General features: G+C 42.5%; 1 protein-coding gene across 1 annotated transcript in view; it reads left to right on the top strand.

Annotated features, from left to right (window-relative positions):
- BAIAP3 (BAI1 associated protein 3) overlaps window positions 1–19,447 on the top strand; it is a 554,780-nt gene that overhangs the window by 426,183 nt on the left and 109,150 nt on the right. The window contains exons 16-17 of the mRNA XM_077449095.1: window positions 17,776–17,900; window positions 17,982–18,072. Of these exons, the coding sequence (XP_077305221.1) occupies window positions 17,776–17,900; window positions 17,982–18,072 (216 nt within the window). The remainder of the gene's footprint in view (window positions 1–17,775; window positions 17,901–17,981; window positions 18,073–19,447) is intronic.

Genomic DNA, 19,447 nt, shown 5'->3' with positions numbered 1-19,447 from the left:
TTTTTTTTTGCCCATTCTTCTTTGCAAAAAAAAAAAGCTCAAGCTCTGTCAGATTGGATGGAGAGCGTCTGTGAACAGCAATTTTCAAGTCTTGCCACAGATTCTCAATTGGATTTAGGTCTGAACTTTGGCTGGGTCATTCTAAGCCCTTGTACACACGGTCGGAAATTCCGATGGAAAATGTCCGATCGGACCGTGTTGTCAGATAATCCGACCGTTTGTGGGCTCCATTGGACTTTTTCCGTCGGAATGTCCGACCAACAAAGTTTGAGAGCTGGATATAAAATTTTCCGACAACATGATCCGAGCGGACTTTGTCCGATCATTTTTAGAGAATTCTGATCGGACAAAGTGCCACACATGCTCAGATCAAATTATGAGACCAAATCTATTGGCTACTAGCCTGAATGTAGTCCCGTCGTAATGAACGAACGTCATCACGTTCCGAATGATCGGATTTTCCGACAACTTTGTCCGATGGTGTGTATGCAACACCACTTTCGGACAAAATCCGTCGGAAAAACTCAGACGGATTTTCTTGGCGGAATGTCCGACCGTGTGTACAAGGGCTAACACATGAATATGCTTGGATCTAAACCAATCCATTGTAGCTCTGGCTGTATGTTTAGGATAGTTGGCTCTTTTGACATTCAGTGTCTTTTTATTTCCCTTATGTTTCCTATTTGTGTGATTTATACTGAAGCCAATTTACCTGTGATCGCTGTTTCCTAAATTTCCCCCGTATTTCCACATCCGTGATCAGGTCTGTATTGTTGCTAATCATTAGATCTAGTAACGCTTTATTTCTAGTTGGTGTGTCTACCATCTGACTCATGAAATTGTCCTGCAAGACATTTAGGAACCGGCGAGCCTTAGCCCTTGTACACACGGTCGGACATTCCGATGGACAATGTCCGATAGGACCGTGTTGTCGGATAATCCGACAGTGTGTGGGCTCCATCGCACTGTTTCCATCGAAGTATCCACGGACCAAGTTTTCCAGCTGGGCTATAAAATTTTCCGACAACATGATCCGATCGGACTATGTATGTATATTATATGTGGAATTGCACCCCAAAATATATTCTGCTGCTTCTCCTGAGTATGGGGATACCACATATGTGGGACTTTTTGGGAGTCTAGTCGCGTAAGGGACCCTGAAAATCAATCACTGCCTTCGGGATTTCTAAGGGTGCAAATTTTTTTCACTCCTCACTACCTATCACAGTTTCGAAGGCCATAAAATGCCAAAATAGCACAAAACCCCCCCAAATGACCCCATTTTGGAAAGTAGACACCCCAAGCTATTTACTGAGAGGCATGTTGAGTCCATGAAATATTTTATATTTTGCCACAAGTTGCAGGAATATTAAAATTTTATTTTATTTTTTGCACAAAGTTGTCACTAAATGATATATTGCTCACACATGCTATAGGCATAAGTGAAATTACACCCCAAAATAAATTCTGCTGCTTCTCCTGAGTAGGGGGATACCACATATGGGGGACTTTTTGGGAGCCTAGCCGCGTACGGGACCCCGAAAACCAAGCACCACCTTCATGATTTAAATATAAAACGCTACCAAAAAAAAATGTTAGCGATCGCAGGAATCAGGCCTGACTCTGCGAACGCTGCAGTTATGTGTTTAGTGTTTTGTAAGTGACAGTGATCGATCGATACTGCACTTGGGTGGGCTGGGGCAAAACGCAGGTGCTAGCAGGTATCTGGGCTGATCCCGCTAACAATGTGTTTTTTTGGAACCCTAAACTGCTGGGGACGCTAGTATAGATCTGATCAGATATTGATCTGTTCAGATTCTATACCACTACGGGAGGTGTATGCTTTGCGTGTGGGTGTTAGCAGTACTGGCACTAACCTAGCGCTGCCTGGGGTTAACTAGGGGCAATCAGGGGGTTAAAATCTTTATTAGGTAGTATATGGGGGTCCCTGACGCTATATAAAAACCTGACGGGAACCTAAATAACTAACTGGCTAACCAGCGTCACCAGTGGCACTTATACGATGATCGCTGGTGAAAGGGTTAACTCTAGGGGCAATCAGGGGGTTAAAATCTTTATTAGGTAGTATATGGGGGTACCTAACGCTATAAAAACCTGGCGGTGAACATAAAAAAATAACTAGCTACCTAGCGGCACCAGTGACACTAATGCAGCGATCATAAAAATGATTGCTTAGTGACACTGGCAAAAGGGGGTGAAAGGGTTAACTCTAGGGGCAATCAGGGGGTTAAACCTTTATTGGGGGGGTAGGGGCTACCCTGGACCTAACACTAAATGCTCTGACAGTTTTTACTGTCACAACTGACACTAAATGCAGTGATCAGTAAATAAATGATCACTGCAATCAGTGACACTGTGACTGGGAGGGGGGATCTGAGGGGTGATCGGGGGGTGATTTGTGTGCCTATGTGTACCTACATGTCAGTGTAGTGTTTGGTGCACTTACTATGTGTTCTCCTCGCAGTCCGATCAAAAAGACCGCCCCGAGGAGAATGACATCACTTCCTCCCTGCCTGTGTTTACACTACACAGGCGGGGGAAGCTTCTCATTCGCCAGGAGCGATCGAGAGGGGATGGCCAGAAACCAACGGCCATCCCCTCATCCCGGATCGCTCCTGAAGCGAAACGGACCGCTGCAGCCAGCAGGAGGGGGTCCGATCGGACCCCCCACCCGCTGGAAGGCAAGCACGTACTGTACATGTACATGTATCAGCGTGCTCTGCCATTGGCTGAGAGGGAGTCGTCGGCTGCTGGTTTCCCAGCATGCACATCTGACAGACTGACATATACATGGGCAGAATGATGGCCAGTATTTTTTGTACAGGCAAATGTCTCCCGACATTCGGCCCATGTGTATGGGGCTTTAGACTGCAAATACTTCTAAGGCCGGGTTCACATATATGCAACTGTGGTTCACAGCAAGGGGTCCAGTGGGTTTCTGTACACCGGTTTAGGTGCGACTCGGGTCTGAATTTTTGCCTTAATTCACACCTGAATTGGACCCAAAGACGCACAGGACCCCAGTGCAATCCAGACCGCGGCCACCCTGGACCTGTGTATGGGCTCCATTGAGAGCTGGCCACACTCACCTGTAATGCGAATTGGATGTGGGGAAACCCGCATCAAATTTGCATATATGTGAACCCAGCCTTAGTGATAATCAACTGCAGGCAGAAATTAATATTTTTTTCTTTGATTTTACCTAAGATATCTTATATCTGCTTCGTTGCTGTGGATTGTTGGTTTTTAATTAAACACAAATGTGCTTGACTAGGGAGAGAAAAACATGTTTGTATATACATCCATATAACTGTCGAATATAGTTGTCAGTAGAGCCTTGTTTATCAGCATGTTCCTAATAACTGGAGGTTATTTTCCCACATCTACCAATCAGATTTAAATTGGTACTACACCCAAAAGCAAACATTTATTATATTGCAACTTACCAATTCCTGGATGTGATGGCTGTATTCATTTTCTTTTTCAGACTTTATTTCCTTTATTTAGCTGGCCATACAAGTGTCTGTTTCATTCCGCCAGTGTGTTGAACAAAAAAAATTAACCCGATTCCCTCATCCACACATTCGACTGGATGCGGCAATTCTCAATGCTGTGTCCCTGTATTCTGCCAGTGGGGAAACTCCCCCACCGTCAGAATATACAGATCAGTGCTGCAGTCTATTGCCTGTGGTGCTGATTGAGCAGAAAACATACCGACAAGGCAGTTGAACAGAAGCAGATCGACTACTGTTTAACCACAATGGCCACACGTGGATTGAAATTTGCTCGACCCTGCTGAACCAGCTGAATTTTGATCCATGTATGTCAGCTTGAAGTGATTCTAAGGCCGCGTACACACGGGCGGACTGTCTGTCCAACTTAGTCCGCTGAAACGTGTTTCAGCGGACAGTCCGCTCGTGTGTGGGCTTCAGCGGACTTTTTCAGCGGACAGTCTGGCGGACTAAGTCTTTCGGAATTTCCGTAATATTGTCCGTCCAACTTTGGTTTCAGCGGACAGTCCGCTCGTGAGTAGGCAAGTTGGACGGACTAAGTATGGCGCATGCTCAGAAAGGATTTACATGGCCGAAGGTTGCATTGCAGTGTATTGGACGTCGTATTTCTAGTCCCATCGTACGTGCTGTACACGTCATCGCGCAAGCTTTCAACGGACTGCATGCGCAGTACGGAGCAGACGAAGCTTCGGAAAATCTCCGAAGCTGAACGGCGCCTGCGCCGTGAGTGGAGGTGGTAGCCCCACCATCCAAGCGGACATAGGGTTGTGAATTTTAGAGGGCCCCTCGCGGGCAAGCTTCGCTCGCCACGCTTCGGGCTCGGCCTCGCTGCGCTCGGCTCTTTTTTATTCTAACTCTATGTCCACTTGGATAGTGGGGATAGAACCTGGACTCACGGCGCAGGCGCCGTTCATCCTCGGCAATTTTCGGAATCTGTGTTCCTGTGTACTACGCATGCGCAGTACGCAGGGGACAGCATCTGATGGAGGACCCTATTTGACAAGACACCGGCATTACATTTTTCTTCAAATAATTGCATGGGGTCCCCCACAAAATCCATACCATACCCTTATCTGAGCATGCAGCCCAGCGGGTCAGGAAAAGGAGGTTATGAGCGAGTGCCCCCTCCTCCTGAACCATACACTTTGAGTCTGGTATGGATTTTGAGGGGAACCCCATGCCCAAATTTGTTTTCAAAATGGTGTGGGTCCCCGTCCCCAATCCTTACCAAGGCCCTTAGGTCTGGTAAAGATTTTAAGGGAATTAAGGGGATTTTGGGGTCCCCTCCCACTGCAGGTGGGAGGTTTATTGGAATCTTTTTTTTAGGTGAATCTGCTCATTCATGAGAAAAGTGTCAAGAATAAATAAAGACATGAACATAGTTCATGGAATCGAGCATACCCTGCACCCCCCCATCAATGACTGCAGCTGCCCAGCAAAAGTTTTCCAACATTCTTGTTTATCAAAAGTCAATGTAATGATGGACTTATGAACAATGGGGACAGCCACACATGGATCGAAAATCGTCTGGCCCCTGCTAAACCAGCAGAATATCCATCTATGGTCAGCCTAAGAAGGATAAAAAATGTATGCCCTGAAATGCTTCTGATGAGGGTTAAATTTGCTTTTTTTTCATGGTGGGGTTCGTATAACATTGACAATCTTTATATACAATGTAACAACCTCCTTCCCTCTCAGTCTGCAGCATATCATCCTCTGCAAACCAGAAACATTCCAATCAAGATGTAATGTAAGAGGTTGGTCTCAGATAAGGGCCATTATAAGGAAAAGCAGTTGAGTTTCTAATCTTATTTTAAACCTCATCATTTCTTCCTGAATGTACTGATAACATATTATTGCTTGCATAATATTAACACTATCAAAACTGGCTGAAATTGTTAGTACCAGGGATGAGATATACACTTTTGACTAAAGCGTGAACATTCCCGATAGACCACCTGATACGTTTAAATAGTGAAATATTTCCATTTTGAGGTTGTGAATGATATCCAACATCTAGCAGTGGACATTTTAATCTTGGTTTAATTACCCAGAAATAACAAAAATAACAATGAACAATTTATGCAATTTCCCATCTCTCTTTTATGAAACTGTACTGGGGAGATTGCCAAGCCATTCTTTGGCTAGTGGCACTGCCAGGGAGATCTTAGTACAACAAATTTGATTTGTGACTTGTTTGCAAGCTTACAGCCAAATCAGTCATGGATCTGAAGCATCACGTATTTAGTACACAGCCATGAAATGCATGACTGGAATGCCAATATATTGATTTATAGCACAGTAAATCTATATGTATTTCTATTTAGTTTGTTTTTCTTGCCTTGCTTAACTGCTTGGGCAGAAAAAAGAACAGCTCTGTAAAGCCTCGTACACATGATCCGATTGTTGGCCAAATGAGCGTCTGATTTTTGTCTAAAGGGCGTGTGCCAGGAACTTGTCTTGCATACTAACAGCACATAATTGTCAGCCAACAAACACAAACGTAGTGACGTACTAGATGTACTATGAGACTACAAAGAGGAAGTTAATTTCTCAAGCGCCACCCTTTGATTTCCTTCTGCTAATTTCGTGTTAGTAGAAGTTTAGTGAGTGTTGATTTGCGCTTTTCAGTTTGTGCTTTTCAGTTTGTTTCTGAATGGCCGTTCATCAACCAGCCATGTTGCCGAATCAGAGGAGAGAATGTGCTATTATTGTGCTTGGAGTTATTGCTTTGACCCAAGTCCAGTCCAGGAACAGGAGGAGGAGGAGTTCTTGGACCAAAAATTGGTTGCTTAATTGTGACCAATTACCGTATTTATCAGTGTATAACACGCACCTCAAATTTAGGAGGAAATTTTAAGGATAAAAACTTTTAGGAGGGAAGTTTAAGGAAAAAAACGTACATTTAAATGCCCATCAATGCAGCCTTATCAGTGTCCATCTGCTGCCTTGTCAGTGTCATTTGCAGCCTTGTCATGCAGCCTTGTCAGTGTCATATGCAGCCTTGTCATGCAGCCTTTTCGGGCGCTTTCAGACATTCTCTGCAGCTTTCGGCCGCTTTCGGACATTCTCGTCGGTTTTCATCTGTTCTCGGCGGCCTAGTGCGCCCGAAAGCCGCCGTGAACGGATGAAAACCGACGAGAATGTCTGAAAGTGGCCGAAAGCTGCAGAGAATGACTGAAAGCGCCCAAAAGTCGCCCAGAGGCTCAAAATCGGCGGGGGATCGGTGTATAACACGCACCCATGGTTTTCCCCTGATTTAAGGGGAAAAAGTACATGTTATACACCGATAAATACGGTATGTCATATGCCATAACTGCGGGAGCTCCAGGAGAATAATCAATGATCTTCTGAATTATCTTGGGATGTCGGACCCCTGCTTTCACCAACTCTTGGCATTAGTGACCCCCTATATTAAGAAGCAGGACACATGCATGATGCATGCCATCACTCCAGAGAAAAGGCTCATAGCCACCTAGCAGTATTTGGGGACGGGGGGAAGACTCCAGGACCTCAAATTTACCACTGGGATCTCTACCCTGGCTCTGGGACTCATTATTCCAGAGACCTGCTCAGCCATTATTCAAGTCCTGAAGAAGGACTATATTAGAGTAAGTTTTTACCTTTAAGATTACATTCTATGTATTAATGTTTGCTAATTTTTTGTATTAATTTGTTGATTACATAATTATCAATATTGTAATATGCTGTGAATGTCTTCTTTGTCCTTGTGCATGCTGTAAGCTTTTCCTTCTCCTTTTTTGGCATACATGCATATTTTCCATAACTTACCTCCCAGCATGCTATCCTGGGCCCATACACACCTAACCTAGTAACTTGTTTTTGTCAGCCACAGTTTGAGGCTTACCCTAAACAACCCCTAAAATGTGTACAAATGTTATTGTTGTCCTCAAATTCAGGCAGAGTGTAACCCCCCCCCCCCCCCAAATGCTAAATCAACAGATACAAATACTCTGCTGACTTTGCAAAACCCATGCACACTATCCCTCTTTTGTGTTCATATCTCTGTATAAATTCACCAAACCATGTAGTGCAAGGGCCTAATTACCTACAAATTGTAACAAAAAAAGTTTTTGTCTCCTAATATATTGATAGTTTCTTTCAGAATGTCAAAATGTGCTGCAATTTGGACAGTGTGTATCCAGATTTTTGGATTATGACACTTCTTACCTGTCCACTGGGCTGCCAATAGTGTAAGGAGGGGCTGGCTAAAGTATCACAGATTATTTATGCAAACAGCTCTCATGGAAGTGGAGAGGGTTACCTGTCCAAAACATCTACCCATTACCTCCCCCCACCCTAAAATGTTGCTAATGGGCCACCAGAGGGGATGATGAATCAGATAAGTTGACCTTACCCTTTTGTCTTTAAATACTTATTTAAGTTTTATCCTTATGTTGGCTAAGCATGTTTGTGTCAAATCTGCTTGCAATGTTATGTGCAGAAGTAGTAATTAATTTTTTCCTTTTTTTAATCCAGTTTCCTTCCAACACAGAGCAATGGCAGTACATTGCAGCCCAGTTCCACCATTAGTGGGATTTTCCCAACTGTGGTTGTGCTATTGATGGCAAGCATGTCCGGATTGTCCCACCACCCAACTCTGGCTCATATTATTTTAGTTATAAAGGTTTTGCAGTATAGTCATGCTAGCTGTAGTGTCTGCCAACTATGAGTTTTTGTATCTGGATGTTGGGAAGAACGGCTGCAACTTTGAAGGAGGAGTGAATATGCAGACAGAGTTCTAAAAGTGGCTCCAGAATGGCACCTTAAACTTGCCACCTGCTGAGGTGAATATTGAGGGCCTTAATTTTGTTTTTGTTGCAGATGATGCCTTTGCTGTGGGGGGACATATAATGAAGCCATTTCCTATGAGGAACCTCGCCCCAGGGCAGATAATATTCAATTACAGGCTCTCTCGTGCCAAAAGGGTGGTTGAAAACACCTTTGGCATCCAATCGAGTTGTTTCAGGTTGTTTTTGACTCCAATCAACCTGGCACTCTACAAGATCAACCATGTGGTTCTGTGCTGTTGTATTTTACATCATTTTTAAGGAGGAATGCTACCAGCTACCTTGCCAGAGATTTACAGCAGAAATACCTTGATTATTTTGTGGATAGGGGGGCAGTGGCTTGGTATCGAATTGTAAATGATCATGCCTAATATAATTTTGAGATCATAAACTCATATTATATTTGAACTACTGTTGTCTGTGTTTCTGTCTAATATGCTCACAAATGGTCTTTTTTTGCCACTTTCTCCAATAGTGCAAATGTACCTTATTTGCTACATGAGGTGACAATATCTTCTTTAGCTAACTATTATGGTGCACTGTGGGTCTGCTGCACACACACAATGTTTTTGTTCTTAATGGATCTAATGCATGAAGTTCAAAAATATTATGTCTTTTCAACTCTTAGAATTCGAGGACTTAAAATTGCACGAGTTGGCCACATTTAAGAGCACATTGTCACTGTAACTACAACTTAACAAATACACTGGTATTGAGCATTAAAATAATAAGCCATACATTGTTTAGTAAAAAACATGTTACTCAAAGCACATTCACATGTGCGTTTTAAGGTTTTAAAACAAACCAACATCTTGGTGTATAACATGTATGTTTTGTATTATTTCTCCTTTTTTGGGGCTAAACAGGCATGTTCTAAAACATTAGATACACATCCCAAACTCAGGAACTTACAAAATTCGATTTTGGTAAAGTGAAGGCCAAATGAGACATTAGTATCCCAAGACTGTGTGGATGCTGCCTTCCTCTTATGGGGTGATCTCACCACTCTAAAAGCCAAAATTTGAAGCCACGTACACGTAGAAGCGTAACAATTAAATTTCCCTTATGATCCCATGCAGCAAATGTGTGCAGTTAAAAACATGTTATATTTTTTTCTAAACCCACAAAACACAGTTTGTCAACATGTGCTGTCTCCCATCAGGTGGTATCAATGGACCTTCTAAGTGCAACCCCTTCCTCTGAGCTTCTTTAGTTATGAGGAAGGGTTTGACCCCCAAAATGTGCCCATTGATAACCAGTGATGGTAGATAGCACATGTTGACAAACTGTGTTTTGGGGCTTTTTGCAAACTAGATGTATGGAAATACACACATTTTAGGCATGGGATCATGAGGGAAATAAGAATGTTAAAGCACATTGTGGGGGCACCTTCAAATTTTGGGTTTATATTCTCAAAAACACAGAAACATTACAATTCACATTAGTTAGGGCAGTGTTACCCAACTGTCCTCCTCAAGATGCAAACCCAGGTCATGTTTTCTATACTTGTAGAACTTGGCACAGGTGATGGTGTCATGTTCACTGTTAGTAATTGTTGTTTTTAGAAAATACAAAAGAAAATACAAAAAACATGACCTGGTGGTGTGGAGAAACATTGGGTTCTGTCCCTAAACTTTTACATTTCAGTCCTAAAAACATGGTAAATATTAAAAGGGCAAACAAGGAGCCAACAAGTGGAACAAAAAAAATTCAGAACAAGCAAGAGGCAATTAAAATTTGGCAAGCATGTCCACAAAAATCTCAGAATCTTTGCTGTAAAGCAGAGGCAACCACCTTGATTTGCTCGAGATCCTTTAAACAATGCAACCTATCTGCACTCATTCTGCCAATAGTGCATCGTGGAAGATCATGACCTAGTAAGAAGAGTAAAAAGTATTTAGGGAAAGATGGTCAAGTGGCTGAGGCCCTACATAGTGAGTTATGGTCAATTTACTAGTCAAATTCAGGAAATACTTACCTACCCAGTCTATTGTTTCTTGCTTTACAAACACCTACACTAATAGGAATTTAAACACTGCAACTACTGTGCAATATTGGCCCTGGTTCCTGGGTCTCCAAAACTTGGATACCTAGCAACACTGCCAGCTCCTTCTACCTCTTCCTTCTGCATGCAAATGTTAATTCACTACATACTTTACTAATGTATGGCGTGGGTGTTTTGTTTGGACATGTAAACACTTGACATGTATATACATTTGAAGCCAGATTCCAAGAATACTTACTTGTACAAACAAGAGGCTCCAGAATACTTTCTTTCTCTTCAGGGTCGCTTTGGCCCTCATTGTGACTCGCGTCAGGGGATTTGACGTCCACAATGGCAAGGTCTGGGAGTCAGATCCCATGGCTCCAAACAAACATCCTGGGTGAGCTCACCACACTCACTTTCCTCAAAAAAAAAAAAATACACCATTCATTAAGCCACCACAAGTCCCATCTGTTTCTAGCATCCATTTTGCTACATTAGTTGAGCAACCTTGCGCTTGGTCTGATGTCACTGTTTGCTCCTAAGTAGTGGACTCCACCATGCTGCACTCTGGTTGTTTTTCTGTGAAAAATGCATAGGGAAGGTGATGTCATTTTACAGAGGGCAAACACTGGACAAGTGCCAACATTTAAAAAGTCCAGCAGTTGCCCTGCACCCCTCTTGTCTCCTATGGGATAGGGGATATATGATGATCATCCTAGCAGGCGTGACTCTGTGTGACTGATCCCTGGGGCCTCTCCTCTACCCATGTCTACACTGGCAAGGCTGCATTCATGTGCACTGATGAGCCAGGCAGCAAACAGAGTGTTCTTTACCTCTTAAGTTCTACCCTAAGCCCATGGCCTTTGGCCCACCTAAAAACACCCCTGTTGGTGGCTAAATGACTGTGTTTGAAGTTGTCACTTATGTTTTTAGGGGGAAGATGGCCTTGTTGTCTCCCCTGTTGGGGCCCGGGTGAGGGTAGCCTCCATTCGTCCCTTGTGGTGGCTTGGCTGGAGCCTCCTTTTTTGGTGCCTCACTGTTGAAACAAAATTAAAAATTTGTTCCAAAAATAAAGGAATGTGCAAAAACTTGACCAAATAAGAATGTTCATATCTGCTTTATATTTACTTTCATCTTTAGAATACCAAGTCACACAAAGATTTTAGAAAACCTTATATAATTCTCAAGAGCTACTTGGAGAAAGAACATATACAGACAGCTAATTTACACATATACATATTGGTTAGATAATTGCTTTACTTTTTTTATGATGTGATGTATGTACTCCATCTGGTCTTGTTCACGGTGTTTGAGATCAGACCATCGTTTTCAGATTTGGTCCTTTGATCGTTCCACGGAAATATCACTCTGCAAAACTGCGATGACCTTCTCCAAAAGGATGTCCTTTCGGCTGTTGGTGCCGTTCATAATTGCAAAGCTTACAGTCGTAATCGTGCTTCTCTAGGATGCGCACCATCTCACCCTTGCTCATGGGGGTTGCTTTGTGCCTCCTATGAGCTCCACCACTGCGGGACTGGCATGAATCCGCATAATCCGTCATGTTGTCCCTCCCGAATGTTCCGCTGTGTGTGTTGCATGCAGAAAAGAGATGGTCACGCCCCAGAAAGTGACAGCGGAGTTTCACGCATGCGCAATGTATATAAAGCCATAATGCATGGTCGATGGATAGGCTGTAGGAACGAACTTGGAGTGGAGGACGAACGATCGCCAACGCAAGAAAGGAGCCATAAAATGAAGGTACAATTGGAAATTGGGGCATGGTTGGTTAGTGGCCTATACTGCTTAGATTGAGGCCTATATTGGGACCAGCTTATGAGTTAAGCCAGACATTATGGTTTGTCTGGTGTTCTGTCTTACAAGCATCATATAATTTATCATGACAGATAAATTTACTGTGCCTAATTTTCTACCCCAATTCATTTACCTGTACCGGGAGCTGCCCTGTCTCTGGAAGGTTTAGAGTAGAGACTACTCCAATAAAATATTGAGGAAGGCAGCTTTGGAGAAACTACTTGAGTTGGTGAAACCAGTGTACCCCAGGGCAGACACTAACTGTCAAGACAAAATGTCACTTGACTCAGGTATAGTATTGTTGAACATATTTGTATCCAAAAATACAATTATAATAACTAGACGTTATTGTTAAAATTTTTCTGCTTTCCATATCAAGACAGTAGTGACCAAAAATCATTTGAACAAGAATTAAAAATACTGGGGTCAATCCACATTCAATTTGCAACAGTGAGGAGATCAAAACTGTGTGTGATTGATGACCAAACCCTAAAAAAAATTCTAATTATGTCCCATTTTCATACACAGGAAAGTGTCATTCTGGAGGAGCCAGCGGTCAGCAGCCAGACAGAGTCCCAGATCCCTCCCCTAGACCCTCCTGCTAAAAGAGCCAGGAAGAGCATAAATCTGGAGGAGGCCACATCTGCCTTCCTTAGCCAGTCCACTACTGCCATTTGGATAGACCCAGATGGGGCTGAGGGATTTGCCATGGTGACGGCCAATAAATTAAGGGAGATGGACCGTGAGCAAAGTAGCAGCTATAAGAAACTCATTCTGCAGATCATCAACAAGGGGATGAGGGGCCAAATTTCAGAAAGCACACACCTGTGTGACTTTGTGGCCCCACATCCATCACCTCCACAGCCACCCCACCCACCGCAGCAGCATGGCGGTCAGTGGTATTACCAGCCACAAGACCCCCAGCAAGCCCGCTGGACTGGGTATTTTCACCCCTTCACCACTTACTAATTTCCTTCTTTTTTTTGGAATAATGATTTTATTTGTTATGTTCTCTATATTTTTGTATGCATAGAATGCACTTGGACAGATAGCATCTCTAATTTAATTTGCTTTATTTTTTTGATGCACATTAAAAAAAATTCTGTAGAATAATACTTGACTATGTCTTTTACTTCAAATGACAGTTTGGGGAGTAGGCAGTTTCATTTTAAAAAATACAATGTCAAATTGACAAGGGGCACGAACATAGTTGTATCTTTGATCTTAATAACTATGGGATAATGGTGTTGTGGTAACTTGCGCAAAAAAAATAAAACAAAAATAAAACAACAAACATAATAATATTATTCTTGATATGACTAGAAAACAAGCATTGATGGGAGCAATTTGCTGGCAGAAAAAACACTGAAGGCTCCTAAATGCTTCTAAACTGTGCTAACAGCTGCTAAGCGCCCGTGTCCAGTGTTTTTGTTTGTTTGTTTGTTTTTTCTTAGCGGGCTGCAATCATTAGCTGATTGTTAAGGAGTGCGCCGGCCATCACGTTCTCAATGGATGACTTTGGTTCCTTGTTGACAGCTGAATGTAAACAAAATAATTGCTGGCAATTAAAAATTAGGAAAAGAACCCTCCCCCCAAATCCATATCTGGCCCTTCAGGGCTGGTATGAAATTTTGAGGGGAGCCCTATACCAAGATAAAGAAAAAAGGCCAACATCTATACCAGACCCTTATCCAAGCATGCAGCCTGGAAGGACAGGATAAGGGGGGCACCCCCCCTCTCAAAGCACCTTGTCCTTATGTCCCCCCTCCCAAAGCACCTTGTCCTTATGTTGATGGAGATAAATGCCTCTTATACACAACCCTGGCTCTGTGGTTGTGTGGTTGCAGGAGGATGACTTATCGGAAACTGGAAGCCTCCTTTTACAAGGTGGCCCCCAGATCCCCACCCCCCAATTTGAATGAGTAGAGGTACCCCTACTTATTCATCAAAAAAGTGAGGTTTGTTTACATTCATCTGTCAGTGAGGAATCCCGCTGACAACTGATGAGTCACTGGTTGTTATAGACATGGGCGGCCACCCCCTCCTTAACAACCTTCTATACACTGCTAAATGCCAGCAATACAACTGGCACAAAAACAGAAAAACGCTAATGTTGAGAGTTTTTTATCCAGCCTTTTTCCGTCATTTTTTTTCAGCTCCTAGTGTGCATGAAGCCTTAAATTAACCGTAATTCAGCTTTCATTTGTTAGTCACCATCCTAAGATAAGATGTGTGTTATTGGTCAAAACACCAGGTGAAAAACAAAACAAAAAGGAAAACGAATGCAACCACCACATGTAATGATTGGTAAGATGTGATATATTAAGTTTTATTTTTGGGTTTAGATGCGCTGTAAAGTTCACAGTAGAAGCACTGAAGTCCTTATCTAACAGCCATTCAGCTCACACTGCTGCCCCTCCCAGCAGTGACCAGAAAGTCTGCAAGCCTTCAAGTCTCTATTGTAAAAACTGAGCAGGTGTTCTGGAAAAAGGGTGAAGTGTAAGTTTATCCTCTAGCGTTTTAGTCCTTCTGCTGTGAATTTGAGGATGAATTACTCTACAATGTCTTCAGCTACAGAGGTCAGTCAAGGCTTGTTTTGAAGCTCATTCACTGCTTGAAAGAATTTTCAAATACTTGTGTCCAAAGCCTTTCCACGAGTTCACTTTAAAGGGAATCTGTCACAAAGCAAGATAATGGAATGTATCCTATTGACAGCCATTCTCCCAGACACTTATTGGTTTTGGGGCCTAATTAAAAATAAAAAAATATTTTTTATTTGGACCACAGGAGCTGCAGATGGTTGTCTCAGAATAAAGGTTAATATGAAAGGCTTATCACACAGGAGCTTTATTTCACAATAGAAAAGCCCTAGTCTAATGTTTGGGTGTTTTTCTTTTTAATATTTTGTGTTCCTCCTTTACATTTTTAGGTTATATTCAATTACATTTTTCCAATTTAGTTATTTTGTCTACACTTTCTTTGTCCTTCCACTTTTTTAAAATGATGCTGTTTGCTATGGTGATGCCTTTAAACAGCTTTACAGCAGTGAACACAGAAAACCACACTCTGTCTGTCATTGCTGGTTGAGCAATGTACAACTTTACCAAAGCAATGCTTGAAGGGATGTATGGAGACCAACAATAAATAGTACCAAATCTGAAAAGAGTGTGGATACAGATACAATGAGGTTGATTTACTAAAGAAGTTTAGAATCTTCACACAATAAATTGTGTGAATATTTACTTTGGTTATCCAGTGAAAAGCATATTTTCTGTTTACTTATTTCATTTGCGCATGACTTCATAATTAGATGAATATTAACACAAGTTAATGTGTGAAATTCTCAATTAAGTTAGTAATTCATGCCAAAAACATTTAGGTGTTTCATCCAAAAATATAACTTTTAGGAGCAAAAGTGCAAAAATTATATTTTGAGATTAAAAGTAATCTTAAAACCACTCTGTCACATAAATGTCAAAACTAAGCTTTGGGAGCCATGTAAAATAGGTATGCAGCACCCTTGTAAAATAAGCATGTATCCCCCTCATATTGTAGGGTGCTAGGTAAATTTAGTTTATGGCTCCTTCTGTAATCAAAAGGAGCAGTGATTGTTTGTCCTGACCTGTTCAGGGCTTCACAGGCTAGGAGTTATATTGTTCCCCTCTGTCTCTGGGAGAAGCTTCCGGAGCTTAGGGCAGGAGATACAAATAACCAGCCTGAATATTTATCATGCTCCAGCCACTTCCTGGAGAGGAGTGTCCAGAAGGGGGCTGGTATGATGTAAAAAGCCTGAGATACTAGAGAGCAGGATCCCTTCTCCGCAAGAGGGTTCCAGAGCCTTGGAGGCCACTACTTCCAGGCAGCTCATGGGCTATGCAGCTGTTTTGGATGCCTTAGAAGTGTCAGAGCTAAGAGCCTGAATGGGCTTTGCTGGAAACTGATTACAGGACCTCACCAAAATCTGGTCTGGGGAGGTACCGTGTATGGAGGAAGCAGGAAGGTGGCCGATGTCCTAGGGATTTGTGGGTAAGGAACCTAATCTGATCTCTGTGACTGTGTGGTGTTCTGGAAACTGCACTGGTTACCAGCAGTTGTGCACCAGTGCACACTAACCAGATGCCAAAAAGACTTGCCCCATGGTTTTCAGCTATGGGACCTTAGAGCATTCAGAAATTTGTCTTGTGGTCCCCAGCTGGGAGGGAATAGACTGATCTTTATTCTCATTTACCTAAGGAAAAAATTGTCCTCAAATGGCTGTTTGCTAATCGTTTCTGAGTCTCCCATGCCCTAATCTTTCCTGTTAAATTTTTTCAAGCAAATAATCTTAAAATTTTTTAGATCCTGCTCTCAAACTTTGTGTGTCGGAAATTCCAACGGAAAAAGTCAGATGGAGCCCACACGCGGTCGGATTTTCTGACAAGAAGATCCGATTGCACATTTTCCGTCGGAGAGTCTGACCATGTGTACAGGGCATTACACTTTAGAGTGTGTCAGATAACATTCTCCGCTGGCTGCTATGTCTTGTAACCTGGGAAAAGTGTGTGGGCTGCTCAGGCTCGATAGGGAGGGGGTATGTAGACAGTGCATCTGCAGCTGCTACTAGAGTTCTGACAGGGCATGGAGGCTGTCCTGGTTCCTGCAGAGATACAAGGAGCCTCTGGAAGTCTCACATCTATGGTGTCCTGCTGCTGCGAATGAATGGAGTGGAAACCTCAGCCTGGGGATCATGACTAAGCACTGGGGGAGGGGGGAAGAGTGAAGCATGTTGGGGGGGTGGCCTGGTCAGAGTCCAGGCTGAGGTTGCCACTCTTTTCATTCACTGCAGCAGGACACCATAAATGTGCAACTTCCAGAGATTACCCTTCCTTTCTTGTGCTATGTCTTGTAGCAGCCAGCAGCAAGGCCCATGGCACCTAACAGGGGACACTTCATCTGATACACGAGAAGTGTTGGTTGGTGAAGTGAGAATCTAATTCTTTTAGCAGGTGCCCATGCAGTGAGCTTTGTTACAAAGGATAGGAGATATAGATAGATTTATTTTATTATCAAAACTCTTTTTTATGTCATTGTTAAAGAGCAATTCCAGGTATGGCTATTTTATACATCGTTACATTGTTCCAGTTAGGACCACCATAACAATGAAAACACCATACCTGTCTGAAGCCTCTGGAAGCTAGAAGTAGTAGACACTGCTACTCTTGTGACCTTTATTTGCATCCAGGTCCTGCCCCAAGCAGCTGCCCTGTTGCATCCTGAACACAGGAAGTCGACCACTCAGCACAAGCACCATTCAGAAAATACTTTGCGTCTTCTGAATGAATTCAAAGCATTCTCTGATTGGATGAGGAAGAAAGGCAGGGTGGTGTCTACTTCAGTGAATTCCAACTTCAAGGATCATCAGTCAAGTATGGTATATACATAGTTTCATTGGTCCAAGCTGGACCTATGTGACCGACCATGTATAAAATACCCATACCTGGAATTCCTCTTTGTTTTTATTTTAACATCTAAACTATTGAATTCAATTTTAAAAGTCTAAATTGTTTAGTATATATCAGTTCTCATGATCTGAGTACAGTTTCTGACAAGGTCTCTGCATTAACCCTAGATCTGTTTCTTTTTAATATTCCAGGTAGAAAGTTTAGCTGAAAGCTTCACATTGTTCACTGAATATTGTCTCTTACTTCTGAAGAAGCTGAGGGACAATTTCCCTGTCCTTAACACAACGGTCATTAGTCGCCTGGAATTCATGCTAAGGTAACTCTCGGCTACATAAATATTCTGTTGCAGAAATGTGTCAGAAGTGTTGTGCTCACACATTGTTCTCGCCTGCTGCAGGTGTCTCAGCCAAATCCAAAATATGCAAGCGTTTAAGACGGTCTGCCCCTTTCATAATGAACTGCACCTGGAAATAGCAACTGTCTTAAAGGTATTATTTTAGCACGGGAACACACAAAAATGTGCACACATGCAAGTTCTGACAAACACCTATATTTATGTCATTGGTGGGTTGATAGTTAGCACTTTACATTACTACATACGCTGTGTATATGTGTGTATATATATATATATATATATATATATATATATATATATACACACACACACACAATATGCATAGTTTATCATCATGTATATTGTATTTACACACATGAAAGTGTATTGATTAAAGCGATGCGAAACACACTATTTAATTCACATTGTCCCTTCTATTTCTGTACGTGAATGATGACACTAATTATTTTAATAAAAAAATAAAAAAAAACATCAAGTGCAAGTACCTTTTGCCTAATCTATATACAGGTACAACTGCCACATGCTCTTTCCCAGCCTGTTTGCAGGGAAACCTAATCAGGAGGAGCTTCTAGTCCTCTGCTGCTGGCACATGTTCCAAAAAAAGCCATTGAAATACAGAGTAAAACAAAATAAAAAATAATATCAGTAAACTGTGTTAAATTGTCATACAAATATATATTTGAAATGTCACGCCCCTCCAGCCTGTGTCTTAGGATAAGAGGGAGGTGAAGTCTCCATTTATCTACATGTAATATCTCTCCCACATTGTGTTAAGCTGGTTTGTGGGCATGAAGGAAGAGGGAGGGAGTGGGCTGTCATTTACCACTGTGTATACACCCACATGTGTGACTCTATAGTCACAAGGGCTGCTCAGATGTAATAGAGAGGAAATGCTCAGCATAGAAACTCACTGAAAATTGAGCAGAGTTGGGTAGAGTTGCTACCACAGCAAAAAAATATCATCATTGGGGCCATGGTGGAGATAGAAAGCAGAAGTAAACAAATAACCTAGTGACTGGGGGAATATGAACAGCATATAATACAGCATTTATTGATAGTTTTTATGATATGGGTTTAGTGACACTTTATGACCCCTTTCACACTGGGACGCTTTGCAGGCGATACAGTGCTAAAAATAGCGCCTGCAAAGTGCCCTGAAAGAGCCGCTCCTGTCTCTCCAATGTGAAAGCACGAGGGCTTTCACACTGGAGTGGTGCGCTGCCAGGACTTTAAAAACATCTTTGGAGCGGTGAAGGAGCAGTGTGTATACTGCTCCTCCATCGCTCCTGCCCATTGACATCAATGGGCAGCGCGGCTATACTGTCGGTAAAGCGCTGCTGCAGCAGCACTTTGTGGGTGTTTTTAACCCTTTCTCAGAAGCTATCAGGGGTAAAAGTCCCCCCCCGCGCGCGCACACGCGACCACAACATTGATGGTAAAGCACCGCTCAAAATACACAGCATGAAAGGGGCCTTTATGCCTCCGAAACATGTTGAACTGGAATCTCA

The sequence above is a fragment of the Lithobates pipiens genome, unplaced genomic scaffold (assembly GCF_037356315.1).
Source record: "Lithobates pipiens isolate NorthernLeopardFrog02 unplaced genomic scaffold, aLitPip1_a1.2 Scaffold_22, whole genome shotgun sequence".
NCBI classification, from domain to species: domain Eukaryota; kingdom Metazoa; phylum Chordata; class Amphibia; order Anura; family Ranidae; genus Lithobates; species Lithobates pipiens.
Note: the sequence above shows the minus strand (reverse complement) of the source record. Positions and strands in the feature narration are given on the sequence as shown.